The 15,376-nt window shown below is 37.5% G+C and overlaps 1 protein-coding gene across 6 annotated transcripts in view; it reads right to left on the bottom strand.

Moving 5' to 3' along the window:
* Positions 1–1,567: 1,567 nt before the first annotated feature.
* PPP1R21 (protein phosphatase 1 regulatory subunit 21) overlaps positions 1,568–15,376 on the bottom strand; it is a 36,332-nt gene continuing 22,523 nt past the window's right edge. For 4 of the 6 annotated variants that reach the window (XM_027696515.1, XM_027696517.1, XM_027696518.1 and 1 more), the window contains 9 exons: positions 13,661–13,788; positions 13,135–13,287; positions 12,268–12,360; positions 10,801–11,028; positions 9,398–9,433; positions 8,114–8,230; positions 7,076–7,174; positions 4,602–4,730; positions 1,568–2,808 (listed from right to left, as the gene is read on the bottom strand). In XM_027696515.1, coding sequence (XP_027552316.1) covers positions 2,779–2,808; positions 4,602–4,730; positions 7,076–7,174; positions 8,114–8,230; positions 9,398–9,433; positions 10,801–11,028; positions 12,268–12,360; positions 13,135–13,287; positions 13,661–13,788 — 1,013 coding nt within the window. In that variant the 3' untranslated portion in view covers positions 1,568–2,778. The remainder of the gene's footprint in view (positions 2,809–4,601; positions 4,731–7,075; positions 7,175–8,113; positions 8,231–9,397; positions 9,434–10,800; positions 11,029–12,267; positions 12,361–13,134; positions 13,288–13,660; positions 13,789–15,376) is intronic. The other 2 variants (XM_027696516.1, XM_027696520.1) reach the window with 2 other exon arrangements.

Raw genomic sequence — 15,376 nt, 5'->3', positions numbered from 1 at the left:
CTACTCATGAGGTGCCCAACATTATGGAGACACGAATTAAACACTCTAAAAATGCTTTAAAAACTTGTGTATTACAGTGAACTGTCCATTCAAAAAGTTAACTGTCATTAGGGTTTTTCTTTAACCTTGGTTTTACACAGTAATGTTCTAAATTTTTTTCCAGTTTGCAACATTTCGTCATTAGTTTCCCAATTAATCAACTAGTAAGACAAGCATTCACACTGTACACTTTTGAGGATTAATTTCAGTATTAGTAACATTTCTTTGCCCAAATTTTGTACACTCCATGATAATCTGCACATACTATTTCATATACACAAAGTAGTTCAAATTCCTATTTCTGGACAACTTTGCCTCAAAGATGAATTCTTCACTGCCACGTTGAAGTCAGCCTTCAGTTGCATAGCCTTATGTAGTAGCAATTTAAACATTTAACAGCATTTGAGATATTCAGAAACACATTCAGAATCACCTGGTTAGCAGACAATAAGCACAAGCTAGTTGGGCATTTCCACTTGATCCAGCTTCTAATGCCACTAAGTTAAATGTAATGTACTATGCCCCTTTACAACATTACTACAGCAGTATCCAAAATACTGGGGTTTTTTCCAGATTCTATTTTTGAGTATTGGTAGTTTACATTTTTCTAGAGCTTAATTCAAAACATTTTCCTGAAAAACTGAAGGGAGCTTGAGTGATCAAAATTGTCTCTCCCTAAGCATGTTTATTGCTGATTGGTGAGGGGGACACAGAAACACACTCTCAAATAATACTGCAAAGAAAAAATGCTGATAAACTAATGTACATTGGTATTGTACCTAAATGCCTATACATTCGGTATGAATTCCAGTTTGGATGTTGAGATATATTCTGTTGTAAAACCAGTTTGAGATAACATTTTATGCAAACTCTAAACACATTACCTTCAAAGGATATGTTTTAATTAGACATGTCAAAAACGCCTGAGCAAAACCTTTTTCTGAATGCAGCTACCTATGAAAAGTAGCATCAGTAACACGTCTAATAATTTGGTTCAGAGAATTAAAATAACTGAATTGGCACCTTCACTGCAAGATAAAAGTCTTCAGAGAAGGCAGTTTCAAAAGAATTGGAAGAAAGCACCTTCCAACGCTAACAGAAACAGGTGAAGCTGTATCTGCTTCCATAAGATGGTTTGAGAGAAAGCAAACACTTCCCAACCCGGATTAGCACCAGCACCCAGTTTTAAATTCAACACCGTGCTCATAAGAAACCCTGCAGGCTCTCCCCATCTCCTCTCCCTTTTCTAACCACATCTATTTTGCATTTCTAAAAGGAAAAAACAACAGAACAGTTCCACAGTGGTGATCAAGCAGACCAGGAGAGAAATGCTAATGTGGGCTCGATGTACTTTGCACACAGCAGCATTAGGTACAGAAATGCAGCCTGGCTCAAAGAGAAGCACTATTAAGAGTACCTAGACTGATGTAATTACCTCAGCTCACCTCACCAGCAACAGCTGTTAACACCCCACCTCAATATCACACTGTGCAACCTGGGCACAGCCAGAATTAAGAAAAAAGTCAGGCTGGTTTCATGTAGTTGATTTTATTATTACATACTGATAATACATATCAACACTTTCGATATCAGAGTAAACCCTTATGGGACAAGTAAGTTGCCATAATGCAAATTATGGAACAGAAGATCAGTGTAAAGTGTGGAGCAGCACAGCATCTGATTTAAAAAAAACAAAACAAAAAAAACCCAACCAACAAACCAATGCTGTGAAAACTTGTGGTATTAAACTTCACTTAAAAAAAAAAAAAGTCTTAGGAGAAGCCTAAAGTTCACAAACTTCTGAAAACACAGGAAAAGCCATGTGCATCCCCTCAGTGAATCCATCAGGACTTAATTCCATGAAGACCTTTTGCAAATTCAGTGTTTAAATCTTTCACATATTTTGTATTCTTCTTTACTGTAAGAGAGCACAGTGAGCTGATCTATTCTACACATATTGTTTCACTCTTGTGGGGTAAATGACAATCACAGTTTCCTCTAGCTTTAAACAGCTGTTTCAACCAATATATATATATACACACATGTGTAAACAAAATGTTATTGTAAGGGCTTAAAGCAGTTTCATAGAAGTATCCCAATTCAGCTGTTTGTGCTCTTTACTTCAATATCCAAAGTGCCAAATTGAAGCAGGAAAAGTTTCCACTGTTGCAGTCTAAAATAATGATCCCGTTTACTTCTGTGAATTCGTAAAAATCCTTTCAAGCCACAATTCCAATTAATTCAAAAGGGCTGAGAATAGGAATAATACACTTACAGTAACTGCACAGCTTGCATGGCCAAAAAAAGTCTCAAAACTCATTTTTAAACTGTTATTAACAAGTAATGGAATGTACACATGTTGACAATGAAATGTATAACTCAAAAATAGACAACTACTGCACGGATCCAAATTTGTTAATACGTACACATATTTGAAAATATACAAAATCTGAAGTTATTACATGAAATCAAAACCTGGTTTTAAAAAGTGCACAGTAAAAACTGAAGGTAATTACTATATAAATTATCCACAGAGTGTGTATTTCCTGGTTTAGAGCCAGCATTAAGTTCTGGTTTATCTGTTACAAGTTCTAAATATTTTAAAGCCATTTACAGCACCAATTCAGTTTTTACTAGACCCAATACCAGCCTCTGCTTCCTGGAACAAACAGGAACTGGATAAGAATGGTCACTATCTGCATCCTGTGCAGCAGCAGCTTCCAAAGACTCAGCCGTAAACTATCGACTTTTGTTCTTTTTAGAATTTCCCTGCAACAAGAAACAAGTGAACAGAACATGTAACTCAGATAAGGAAATTTAGACAGGTAACATACAAAACCTGATGTCTGATAATTTGTGCCTACAGCAAAGAAAGTACAGTCAAACTGAAAACAGACTACAGACTTTTAATATTGGCAGCTTGTAGCTGCTTGCTCTGAAAATCCCACTATTTCTATAAGCATAACAGGCAAATATCAGATATTTCAAATGAAGTAAGGTACTTCAACTTAAACCTGTGAAAGAGGCATTTGAGGTAGGTCCCAAGACACTCAACTGTATTAACACCAATATTGTAAGGGCAGTGAAGGTAAGTCAAATCACAATTCACCTTTAAGTGTTATTTCAAATATATCCTATAAGGATAATTGCCTCAAATAGAAAAATCAATCCCCCATCCTACAGTTTTTCTCCAAAACATATTTTAATTTGGTCTGTGCAGATTATTCGTGGTTTAAAAAAAGAAATTGTTCCTCAGCTAACCAACTCACATTTGACTTGCAATAATTCCACAAAGGAAACGCAGCTTAAAATAAACTTTACTGCAATAGTTACTTGCTGGCAATTCTTCGCCTTCCTATTTCCTTAAGATAAAATTTGTTTTTAATCTGACCAACAACTCTCTCCAAGTGATAAAGGCTTTAACTGCATCATTTTGATTTCAACTGGGTAACATTTGAAAACCCGTGTGGCTTCTGTTGTGAGACTCTGAGGTACTTCTTTACAGACAGAGTACCACTTCAAGTCCTAAAAGTATGGAAAGTGAAAAATTCCAGAAAACATTTTACAAAAACATGAAGTGCTATGGTCAGTATGCAGCCAAGAGCTTTCTTCGAAAAATACAACAGCTTATACACCAAGAAGTAATTTTAAAGAATACAATGCCAAGTTAAAACACTTAGATATCTGAAGAAAAACATTTCTATAAAAGGAGGGGGAAGACCTTACTCTAAAAAACAAAAATCGCCATCTTGGAATCTTTAACCAAAACATGGATTTTTTATTTATTTTTTTTAACCCTTCAGTAAAACCTGCTTTCATGCATTCCATTATTAAGGAGAATAATGTTAATTTATTCATTTCACAGCCAGTTAAGTGAAGGGCAAAGGCCTTCACGACACCTGTCCGTCCCTAGAAGCACCAGAGTAAGATATACCATGGTTTAATCACTGACTGCTCAAAACAGCAGACTTCTGTATTTTTCATCATTAAGATAAGTCAGAAATTTATTTCTGATAAGTGGGCAAACTTCTTGCTTGGAAAAGGATTTAAGTGTGCACTTCAAGCTCACAGAAGAATGTAAGTAGTAACTTTCTCATTCCTCCATGAGAGACAGACAAGCTGGAATATGGAAATAAAACAGAGAAAGAGACTGGCTGCCAAGAACAGAGTATGCTGTGACCAACAGGGGTGCAGAAGGGACACTCCTACCCAGAAGCTAATCATAACCATCTGGTATCACCAGCTGGATTTACAAATAGTTCTATTTTCACCACATTTAAACAAAAAAAGGTGCTGATCTGCCATCAGAGGGTACACTTTGAAAGCCTAATGTGAAGCAGTGACACCAAGAGTTTGTTCTTTCCCACATGTATGTTTTGCAAGATTTTTTTCTTCACTGCAAAGTGCAGGAGCAGGTTTGGAGTTTCCCTTCCACTTGGCTGAGAGTGAGAACTATAGCTTGGGAACTGGATAGTTAAAGGGCAGTTCTACAGGAACACCAAATGCAACCCACACACCTCCAAAATGCAACCAGTGCCTAAGGCCAGCACCTGCCAACTTACCTTACTAGCCATCTTCAGAGTATCAATTTCTTCCCTTTGTTTAGTTAAGGTTTCATTCATGCTGCAGAGGTGGTCACTCATCATACTTAACTGATCCTCGTAACTTCTCTTTGTCGTCATCAATTCATCCTAAGGGAAAAATAAAACAACCAGAAGCCTTTGCTCAATATTAGTGACAACTGGCAAAGCGGCCAACTTCTACCTCCACTTGTGAGGTAGTGTGTGCAATTCAGCTAAAAAAAAATTGCTTTATCAAAGAAAGTCAATAACTATTTTTCTTTTACCTGAAGTCTCATGCATGGTTTATTCCCCTTATTTTTGTGCTGTTTCTTTTAGATTTTTTCCCCCTCTTTTTATGGCTTACATAGAAGAGTAACAGCCAAGTTTTCCAACATTGCCTCCAGCCAGGAAACAAGTAACATTTATAGGGTTAAAGCACGGCCTGTACATGAACACACATGGTATACAAAGCTGAAGGAATCCACATGCAGTTACAGAGCTATGATCTCCCTTGGATTAGAGAGACGTGGGGGATAGTGTGCATGACTAGAACACAGCAATGACGGGATACACATACTTTAGGGAAGACAGGATAGAAGGGAAGAAATCATGCTTTATGTGAAGGAGTGTCTTGAAGACAATTAAGATCTCATAAGTAGGGATTACAGGAGAACAACAGGGTGATATGGCAGGCATCTGCTACAAGCAGATAAAAACCTCTCATCCACAGACCCTGATCCTCATTAGGGATTTTAACTACTCTGACATCTCCTGGAAGGGCAGCAAGGTGGAACACAAGCAACTCAGGAGTTGTCTTGAGTGGCAAAGAACTTCTTGATACCAGTGATCAATAGGACTAAGATATGATCTCTGCTGGACCTGTTACTCACAAATAAGGAAAAGCTGGTCAGGGATGTGAAAGCCAATGGTGGTCTTGGCTGCAGCAACCATGAGTTAGTGAAATTTAAGATCCTGAGGGAAGCAAGCGAGATGAATAGTAGAATTACAGCAACCCTAGATTTAAGAAGAGTAGATTTTGGCTTTTTTCAATGTCTGCTTGGTAAGTTCCCAGGTAAAACTGCCCTGGAAGTTACAGGGGCCCAGGAAAGCTGAATGATCAAGGACAGAGTAAGAAACAGTTCAACCCTTAAGAAACGGAATGACTGCGGCACAAGGCCAGCATGGCTGTACAGGAAATATCCCATTTGACAGCTTGACCTGAACTCTCTCTGCTCTCACCAAAGGAGGGGACCAAGTGACCTTCAGACAACCCTTCCAACCTAAACAGGTCTATGATTCAACACTATGCAGACTACTAAACATACAAACACTGTGCCTGCTATCTTTTTTTAGGAAGTTTAATATGTACTTGGAGATTAACATCTCATGCCGAGTTGGATTTTGATTGCGGAATTTCTTGGAGGAACAAATCACAAGAGTGTTTAAAAGAATTGTTCATGGATACAACTGTTCAAAGTTTATGTTCACTGCCTGTATGGAGCAAGTTCAGTACTCACCATCACAGACAGGTGAGCAATAAAGTTATGAACTATATGTAAAGAAAACATGAAGGACTTTAATGGCCAGTCTTCGCGAACGAAGATTTTGGGAAAGGTCTTTCACCTTTCCAGCCTGCGCAATGGATTTTTTTTAGGTGAGACCCTTTAATCCTAAGGTTCATCTGCCGGGGCCAAGCAAGCTTGGACAACGGCAGTGAGGTCCTCAGGATGTAGGTTTGTTTAGAGTGACCTTCTCATAGATGGATGGCCTCACAGGGCTAACGAGCTCCATCTGCCCGGGGGACTTGGGAATCGAACCTGGGTCGCAGCAGTGAGAGTCCTGCATGCTAACCACTAGGCCACCAGGGGTCCATGAAGGACTTTAGGAACTGAGTATTTATATAAATATTTTATTTAATATTGGCTCCTTTCTCAGCTGTGTGGAGGGGAAGGACAAAGGGACAGGACATTCACAAGATCTGGTATAAAAGCCAACTATTGTCAACAACGGCTTCTTAAAAATTAGCCCAAAGTTGTCATTGCTTAAGGTATCTATCTATCTCAAAAAGAAAAAAAAAATCAACCTGGTATCTTTTAAAACTTTCAGGCCCAGGTGCAAGAAAGGATTAATAATTCCTTGTACAATCTGAAAGCTGTCACACAACCACACCTTTTGACGTTAAAACCCCCTCATTTTCATGAAAATCCTTGACATCAAATGCATTAAAACACCGGCTTGGCTACTATAGCCTTTTCCTTGCAAGGATGTTCCACTTCAACTTTATACCTGGGATTTAAAATGTATCACTTAAGGCTCTTCTGTACATACCATTAGGGATTTTACATTCCATAACTACGGACCTAGTAATGGCATGGCCATGCTAGATGGCTGTAATTTTTCTCCTCCAACTTCACCTCACACATCATTAGAAAAAGCATCTATTACATTATTACATTATATAACAATTTACTTGCCTGTAGTCTGCTGATGTTTTGACTGGCTGCCTTCAACTCTTCCGTGAGCGATTCCTTGGACTTCTCTGCTAAGGACAGTCTTTTGGCAAGTGCTCGACACTATCAAGAGGAACAGGATAGGGATGGGAGAGGGAAGGAAACTTAGTTCCAGAGTATTGGAAATACTTTGCCTTATGGCATCTTTAGGTGACTACTTTGATTTTTCCATCTTTCTGTAACATTTAGATTTCAAGAAACTTAGTCGGAGCTTGTGCACCTTTTTAAATGCAAAGGTAGTGTAATAGTTAACACGAAATGTTTCACTTTACAAAATTACCATATTGCCAATCCTCTAAATATCATATTTTTCCCATAATTGCTAGGAAATTTTTCATAAGTAAAATGCAACACCAACAACTCACTTCATACATTGATCAAATATGACAGGAAAGACAGTTCCTCCACACTGTGTGATCTACCATTAAAAAATATTTAAGATGATTTGTTCTGTTAATCTGGAGTTTTGTTATATTCCCCATCAGTTAATTACACAAATCAAAACAGCCACTGCTTTCAAAAAAAGTCACCTCACAATTCGAAATGAAAACAGGAAACTATGGATACAATGAATAATTTTGTTAATTCTTAAGTATAACTTATGCCTAAGAACCAATTTTCTCTGAAGAGAGTTGCTTTCATCACTTCACGATACACTCATACATTTTTGAAGGACATCAGCATCACCTTAAAATTAAGTCCAAACTATCTAGGTAACTAAAACCAGCTACTTCAGCTTACACAAACAAATCTATACATGATACACATTATACTTCTTAATACACCCAAGACAAGGCTACCAAAGAATTTATTTTTTAAAAGTCCCTCTACAGTATCCATTTTCATGCATACGAGACCACACTCAACAAATAAAATACTCCAGGAACAGATTTTTAAAAACACTGTGCTCCATATATTTAAACTCACTGTCATAGCACTTGCCTGGGGAAAGCTGAAAAAGAGATTTACTGTTTTCAGCAGAGCCACTGCCTGCATGCTCACCTCAGCATGAAAGTGCACTGATTTGCTGTCAGCAAGCTGCAGATGAGAGGTAAGTTCTGCTATCCTTGCCATATAGTGGGTTTTTATCAGGTCTTCACGAGACTCAACATCTGGGGCCTGGCAAAGCAAAAATTTAAGCAGACAGTATTTATGTTTAATAGACTGAACACTTGCATCACAATATTGCCTCCATACAGACTTCTCCCCTCCTGAGGCCTGGCTGCTCTATCCAAAAGTATTAAATTGCCCAAACGTAAGAGATAAATAACAGCAGGTCACACTGCAACTTGCCACTCTGATGGTGGCATCAGACTTCCTTGAAGGACAAAGAGCTGACTGGAGAGGTAAGAATTTAGCTTGATTTAACATGTCTGATGAAGACAAAAATCCACTGTAGAAGTGCTTTCACCGACATAAAAACGTTCTATCTTTTCCCGACAAGGAAGAATTCCTTGACATAACTAAATTTCAGAAGCTCACAAAATCAAAACTATTTCTAATGCTGCATGTTCCAGAAGTTTCTTTAGACATGTGAATTTTAAAAAGAAAAGAAAAAATAAAGAAGCCAAACAACTTGCTAGTTAAATAGAAGCTATAGTAGCCCGCTGGAGGCAGCTTTCACATGATCTGTCATTACCTTCAAGTCCAGCACTATGCTGAAGCTTTTAAGAGCCCGTATGAGTTATTCCCTGGCCCCCTAACCCTTTTTAATCACACCTTCAGAAGAAAAGGAAGCATAAACTGAAACACACATAACTTCCTTCAGTATCAGAAAAGGGAAAGCACTGAATCTTATTCTGCCAAGTTCCTGTTGGGACAAGTGTTACACTATAGCAGTGCTAAATAAAGTGACAGCAGGTTCCAAGTTTCTTTCTGTATGACCTCTGGTTTGGGATAGCCTGTACACCAAGCACTGCAGTCAGGGACTTGTTAGCAGCTTGAGCCCTTCCTCAAGAGATAAGAATGGAGGCTTGGAATGCAGTGTGGGCTACTGAAGCACAAACAGACCAATGCTTTCCTCTAACTACAGAGAACAGACCTGGATCACAGCTCGCACTGCTCCAAAATGCTTAAATGGGTAAAATAAGAGTTCACTAACAGAAGAAGAAAATTAAGAAATACATGGATTTCAGAAATTTGACTATATAGTATATAGAGACTACCCAGGTGACTCGTGCCACTATATGACACTATTCTTGGTAATTAGACCTCTGGAGTAAGTTTAACAGCATCAGAATTGAAGTATTTAGCAGATGTACTTTGATAATGCTTAAAACACATTACCTTTTCATTATCAGTAGTTATAGTCAACATTCCAATCTAGAACAAGGAAGAAAATACACTTAATGAGGACTGCAAAAATAGATACCATAACTGCAAGTCATTATGGTTTCAGTCAAAGAACTTTAAATTTAAAAAACCTTGCAGCAGTTCAAACTGAAACCAAATTTAAGTATTTCCACCTGTAACATAAACAAGAGTGATTACATGGATGCCTTGAACAGAATTAAAGCTGACACCAACTCTCCAAATATATCCCCTGCCTTGCTATGCACAGAGGAAAAGGCAATAAAAGCAACAAGATGCATCTGGGCTTGTATGATTATGCAACTGCTTGGTCATATGAAACTAATTCAGAGGTACTTTAGCGCATTGAAACGTTACTTGTCTTGTTTCAGAGCAAGGAAAGCCGACTTGGATTTACTGAGTACCTTCAGAACCTTCCTTTCCACTTAGACAAAATTCTACAGGAGGGGTGTATGCCAATAACTAGTTTCATGGAAGAATATCTTCACAGAGAATCAAAGGGTTTTTTTCCTCTCCATCTCAACAGGACTAGAGATTGAGGTTTATGGGAAATATTTATACAATATGTTGACCCATAATTTACATTAAGCATTGTGCCTGGAAAAATTCTCCTCAAACTCCTAACGATTCAAATAGAGGATCAAAAAGTTAAGGTGCCAGTTTACTTCAAAACTGAGGACTTCAAAACAAGCCACTGATTATTTCTTCCTGGAGTGGGACAGTGGGGAGTTAAAAAAAATAAGAATTCTGTTGAATGCTGAGCTGAGTAGTTTGATTATTTCTTACAGATGACATTCCTGCTAATACCACTTCAGAAGTGGTAATTCAAGGGAACAGCCAACCCATTTTAAATACTTGTAGTAAACAGGAAAAAGCCATTTCCCAACACAGAAGAGCAAGGACTGAATCCATGCTATGTCCAAAAGCAATTGCTGAACTCCAACTGACGTGTAGTAAATCTTATAACCCATTTACAAACACTAGTTACCTACTTCCATTTGCTTTAACATACCTAGAGATGAATAAAAGTATTGGAAACTCAGAGCCAACCCGAGATATGCACCAATTGCAAGGCTTCCCAGCTACTGAGTCAGAAAAATCTAGAGGTTAAGCACCTAATATTTCCCCCCTCAGTCACACAAGTACAGAGCTACAAAAATATCTCCATGACAGCTACAACAGCGAACAAAGTCTCAAAATGCAAGAAGTTCCAAACTCTGCAGAAAGTACTCACAGGCAGCTCTGCAAACACAAGGACCCCAAGCATGAATGCTCTTCAACACAGTCAAAAGGCTTTCATTATTAGTGTTCCACTGATCAAACAGCACTACTCCTAAAGAAAGTGGATTTTTCTCTACTGAAGTAAAAAGGTCACTTACCAGACTAGTACTCTTAATGGGTTCCCTCTTTTCTGTGGTTTCCTTCTTTTGTTCTGTTACATTTGGCAAAATGGAATGCTCCTGCATAGTTTCAGTTAAATTTCCACTAAGAGAGTTCTTCAGTTTCTGGTTTTCTTTCTCTAGCTTTATTTTAGCTAGCTGGGCCTCCAACATCCAGTGTTCTTTTTCTTGTTCAAGTTTTGCAATTTTCTCCAAACTCTGCTGAACCTTTAGGAGGGAAAGTTTACAGTCCAGGTTATTGAACCCAAGGGGAAAAAAGCCACACACAGGAAATGTTTGAGGACAGTATTATTTTAAACCATTACATAAGTGAGCTAACAAAGAGTGCAGCAGGTAAACAACTACTGTTTCAAGCTGTACGGGTAACTGTGGTCCACTGTCAAAAATTACCATGTTTTTTCATTAGTTTTAAACTTGAGTTATAGCTCATAACACTGGCAGCATTGTATGAGGTGAAAAATCAAAGCAGGGAAGAATTTTATAAAAACTTGAAAGATGTGTACCTGGCACCAGCATTATAACTTTCTACTCTAGAAAGACAAACTCTCCCCTCCAGCTGCACCATCTCACCCAGGCAGAACCACCCACTTTGTCTAGTTAAGAAAACAACCGTGGAACAGAACACATCCAATCACTCCACACATTTGTGCTGAAATTTATTTCACCCCTACTAACACAGTTTGAGTACCAGCCACTACAAAAACAAACCCACAAAAAACCCCAAACCAAACTAACAAACAAACAAAAAAACAACCCCAACAAAAGAAAAGCCAACAGAAAAGAAAAACCAAAACAACAAAAAAACCCATACACACCCCAAAGTATTTTTCTTAAAGTTCAATGACAATGAGTCAAGCACAGTCTGAGCATTCAAGCTAATAAAGAAGTTTCAGTATTAATCAGTCAGTCTCATTCATATGAGGAGATGGGTAAACTGTGTAGGCCTTTTAAATACCATGTAGCCTTCCCCTGTTTCAGCTTCCAGAAAAAAAATAAAAATATATATATATACGCACACTGGAAGACAGAAACTGGATTCTATTACTCTGAGTAGAAAAATCATTGTTCTTAACCAGTGCTAAGAAATCCTGCACAGTCCAAAAAAAGGACTCAAAACAAATTAACCCTTCAATACGCCTTATTTTTGTCTTTATTTTGCATTTATTTGAATAATTAAAGATTGTTTGACTTCTTGTACTTACAAATAAAGCTATCAGTGGCATAATCCTGTCTTTTATAACTACAGGTACAGGAGATAATCCAGCCTGACAAGGGTAAGCTTTACTTTCAAAACCCTACAATACATCTACAGGCTAATTTTAAGCTTTGATACATGCATATATACCTACGAATGACCACAGACATAAAATACGTGGAGACTATTTGATATTACTTTACTCCTACAAAATACACTATGATATGTTAGTAAAATTTATACCAGAATACCTGTTGTGCAAGACCTTCTCTACTTTCTGTAGAACTCAGGAGAACTCTGCGATTGGCTAAAGCCTCTTCATAAGGCACTGAATCTGCACAAGGCTGCAGAAGAATAAAAGAAACCTCAAAACATGTTACACAGTAGATCAGAATATGTATTCTACATTATTTTCCTACTGCCTTCCTTACTTGATAGTAAAGGGAAGAAAAACCATGTTCCAAGTGCTTACCAGCCAGTAGGAAAAAATGGTTTGAGCTCGCAAGAAATACTGCCCCAAAAGGTGCAGTTGTTTAAGGCACTCAGAAAACTCAGAGTGTTTAATTAATCATCAAATACGTCTTTACAGACATTGCAGTAAAGTGATTTAGTAACAACTGTTAGGTACACCATCACTTAATTGTTAATTTTAACAGAGACAACAGAGAGATCTGGCAGCATTCAATCCTTTGGTTCACCATGTTTTTTCCAGTGCTCCTTCTTTTCAGTTGCCTTTTTTTCTCCCGTTTCTCTCTCCACCGTGTTCCAGTGAATGCAAGTGTAAGAATATGATATCATTTGCTCCACATTCGTGGTGGATATGGGAGGAAAATTAAATAAGCAGCTACCCTCTTCTCCTTGGAGTCTTGGCACAGAAATAATTAGTGGAAATGGGTAATGGTAGAATTGGCACATACCCTCTGTTGTGAGGGCAACTATGCTGTCTAGTTTTCAACGGCATTATTGCTCCAAGGGTTCCATTCCCTTAGCCAAAAATTCTCATTCAGAGAATCTAATCCATTCCAAATACTGAAAATCCTTAGTTTGTATTCTCTGTGGCATGATCAACTATCAACAGAATTGCGCTTTCTCTGTGCAAGCACAGTAGCTGAACAAACCTTCTTCAAAGACTTCATGTAAGCAGCTGCCTTTTTCTTGTACTGCAGCATACACTCAGCTGAGAGAGGGTTGATGAACTCTGTTCCTCCTTTAGGGCCATAGCTCAATGAAGCAGTGAAGTGATCCAAGTTGTTGCTGAAGAACGAGGCGATCTACAGAGATCAAGAGAAGTCACTTTTTGAATTAAGTTGACCAGAAAGATTCATCAGAGCAATGACTCTTTCAAAAGACAAGTATTTAGTCAAACTGGATTTTGCAACAAGAATTTGAAACAAACTACAGGCCGTTCCACATAACCTAGACCTTACTAACACAAAGCATCCTCTTCACAGTACCCACTTTTAACACTCATTTATGAGGTTTTTTAACTCGTAGCCCAAAAATACCTTAAGAACAAACCTGATACTATAGATTATTCATATCAGAGGCACACACATTTTCCAAATCATTCAACTAAAGATTACTTCTTTTTCTTAAAAACCTGCACAACCTAGGGCATTACACTGAAATCAAAATATCCAGTACCTTGCCTGCTCCATTTGTTAAAGCCGCAACAGAGGATAAAATACAGTCATTTGTAGTTATGAGTTTCTGTGTGGCAGTTGGAACATCTTGTTCTAAAGTAGCTTTCTGACTGTAGTGTTTGGAAATATCTGAAAAAGGAAAAAAACCCACATTTATGTCAAATTACGATTCTGGTTTATTTCAGCAACCATTTTAAAATTCAGCTTTCGACCTCAGGCTTCAAATGTTTCTCCCCTCTCTAAGTTGTATAAAAGTTTAGTCTGGCTACTCTTAGCTCTTCAGTATGGTGCCTTAGACAACTGTCTGTGATCATAAGGAACAGACATTATGGCTGTTACACAAGGCAGAATAAAGGTGTTTATTTAAGGGTACTCTGTGTTCCAAAACTCAGAGCTATATAGGGGATTCAAGCTCACACTGACCTAGCGTTTCATCTCACAAATACACTTTTTATTTACATGTGTTTACATCAGGACACTCAAAAGGAGAAATTTTTGTCATGTTCAGTATCCAGGTGTTAAGCTCACATGACTTCTAAAGGAAGAGTATTTTAATTCTGTCAGAGCAAATCTAAAAGACTACCAGAAGTTTAGAATGTTACTTTCTAACATTCTTTCAGGTAAAATTAACAGAACAGTCTTCAAAGGGGAGCCAGGTGGGGGAGCACTGGGAGGAACACACAGAACTTTTTGGAAGTCATTCACAACAACATCTTAGCCTAGGCATATTGTTTGATTTCAACAGCACCAAAATTTAAAAAGAATCAAGTCTTTATTACACAAGAGCAAACATTCTCAACTTGCCCTAATTAAAAAAAAAAAAAAGTAACTGTTTGATAGGTGAACATTTTGCAGCTATTTTACAATAAAGAACTATTGGTACAGAACGAAGAAGTCCCAGCTCATCAACACCACGAGTTATAATCTTAGGCAAGCTTAAGCAGTTGGAAATTAGTCTGGATCAAGAAAGAAGAAAGAAGTGACAAATCAAGCATTCTGGAGTGTGGGAGTACAAAATGTTAAGCACAACATTTCTGTGGACAGCTAATGAATTCTACTGACAGTTTTCTTCAGTACTTCTATTTTCCTTATTTCTTTTAAAGTGTAAGTTGGGTTGATTTTACATTGCAGTAAACATACTAAGAAGTAGAAAGTATTTATCAATAAACTTATCTATTCTCTAAAACTCTGGATTTGAGGTATAATCTTTAATATAATTTTTTTTAACAAGGACTGCAGAATGGAGCCATGCTATAGATGTTATTATTAAAAAAAAATTTGCTTAAAATTATAAAGGCTTAATGTTTAAACAGCTGACTAGCAATAAAACAACTCATCTGTAGGGATTATTTTCTCCCTGGGAACATCTACATGGTACAGAAATTCTAGGACATACAGAAACATCAGTTTTTTAAAACTGTGAGTTTTAACCAAACATCACGTCACTGAAAACATAACATATCTATGTTCTTCTGATAAAAGGAAGGTAAGCCATTTTTCAAGAGGAAATTAAGTTTCAAAAAGAACCCAGACTTCTTTGTAAGCTTTGGTAATATATTCATGTTAAAAATAGTAACCAACCTAAAAACAGTAAGGAAAAATTCCACTTTGAAGGCAGGTACTAGGTCAACAGTATGTATGCAGGGAAAAATATGTACATTTAATAGCATTCCAATCTGTATGCTAGTTTCAATTGAGCAATGAAGTTCAGAAAGTA

This window comes from Neopelma chrysocephalum, unplaced genomic scaffold (assembly GCF_003984885.1).
Source record: "Neopelma chrysocephalum unplaced genomic scaffold, ASM398488v2 Primary Assembly neopelma1_108, whole genome shotgun sequence".
Classification (NCBI taxonomy): Eukaryota; Metazoa; Chordata; class Aves; order Passeriformes; family Pipridae; genus Neopelma; species Neopelma chrysocephalum.
Note: the sequence above shows the minus strand (reverse complement) of the source record. Positions and strands in the feature narration are given on the sequence as shown.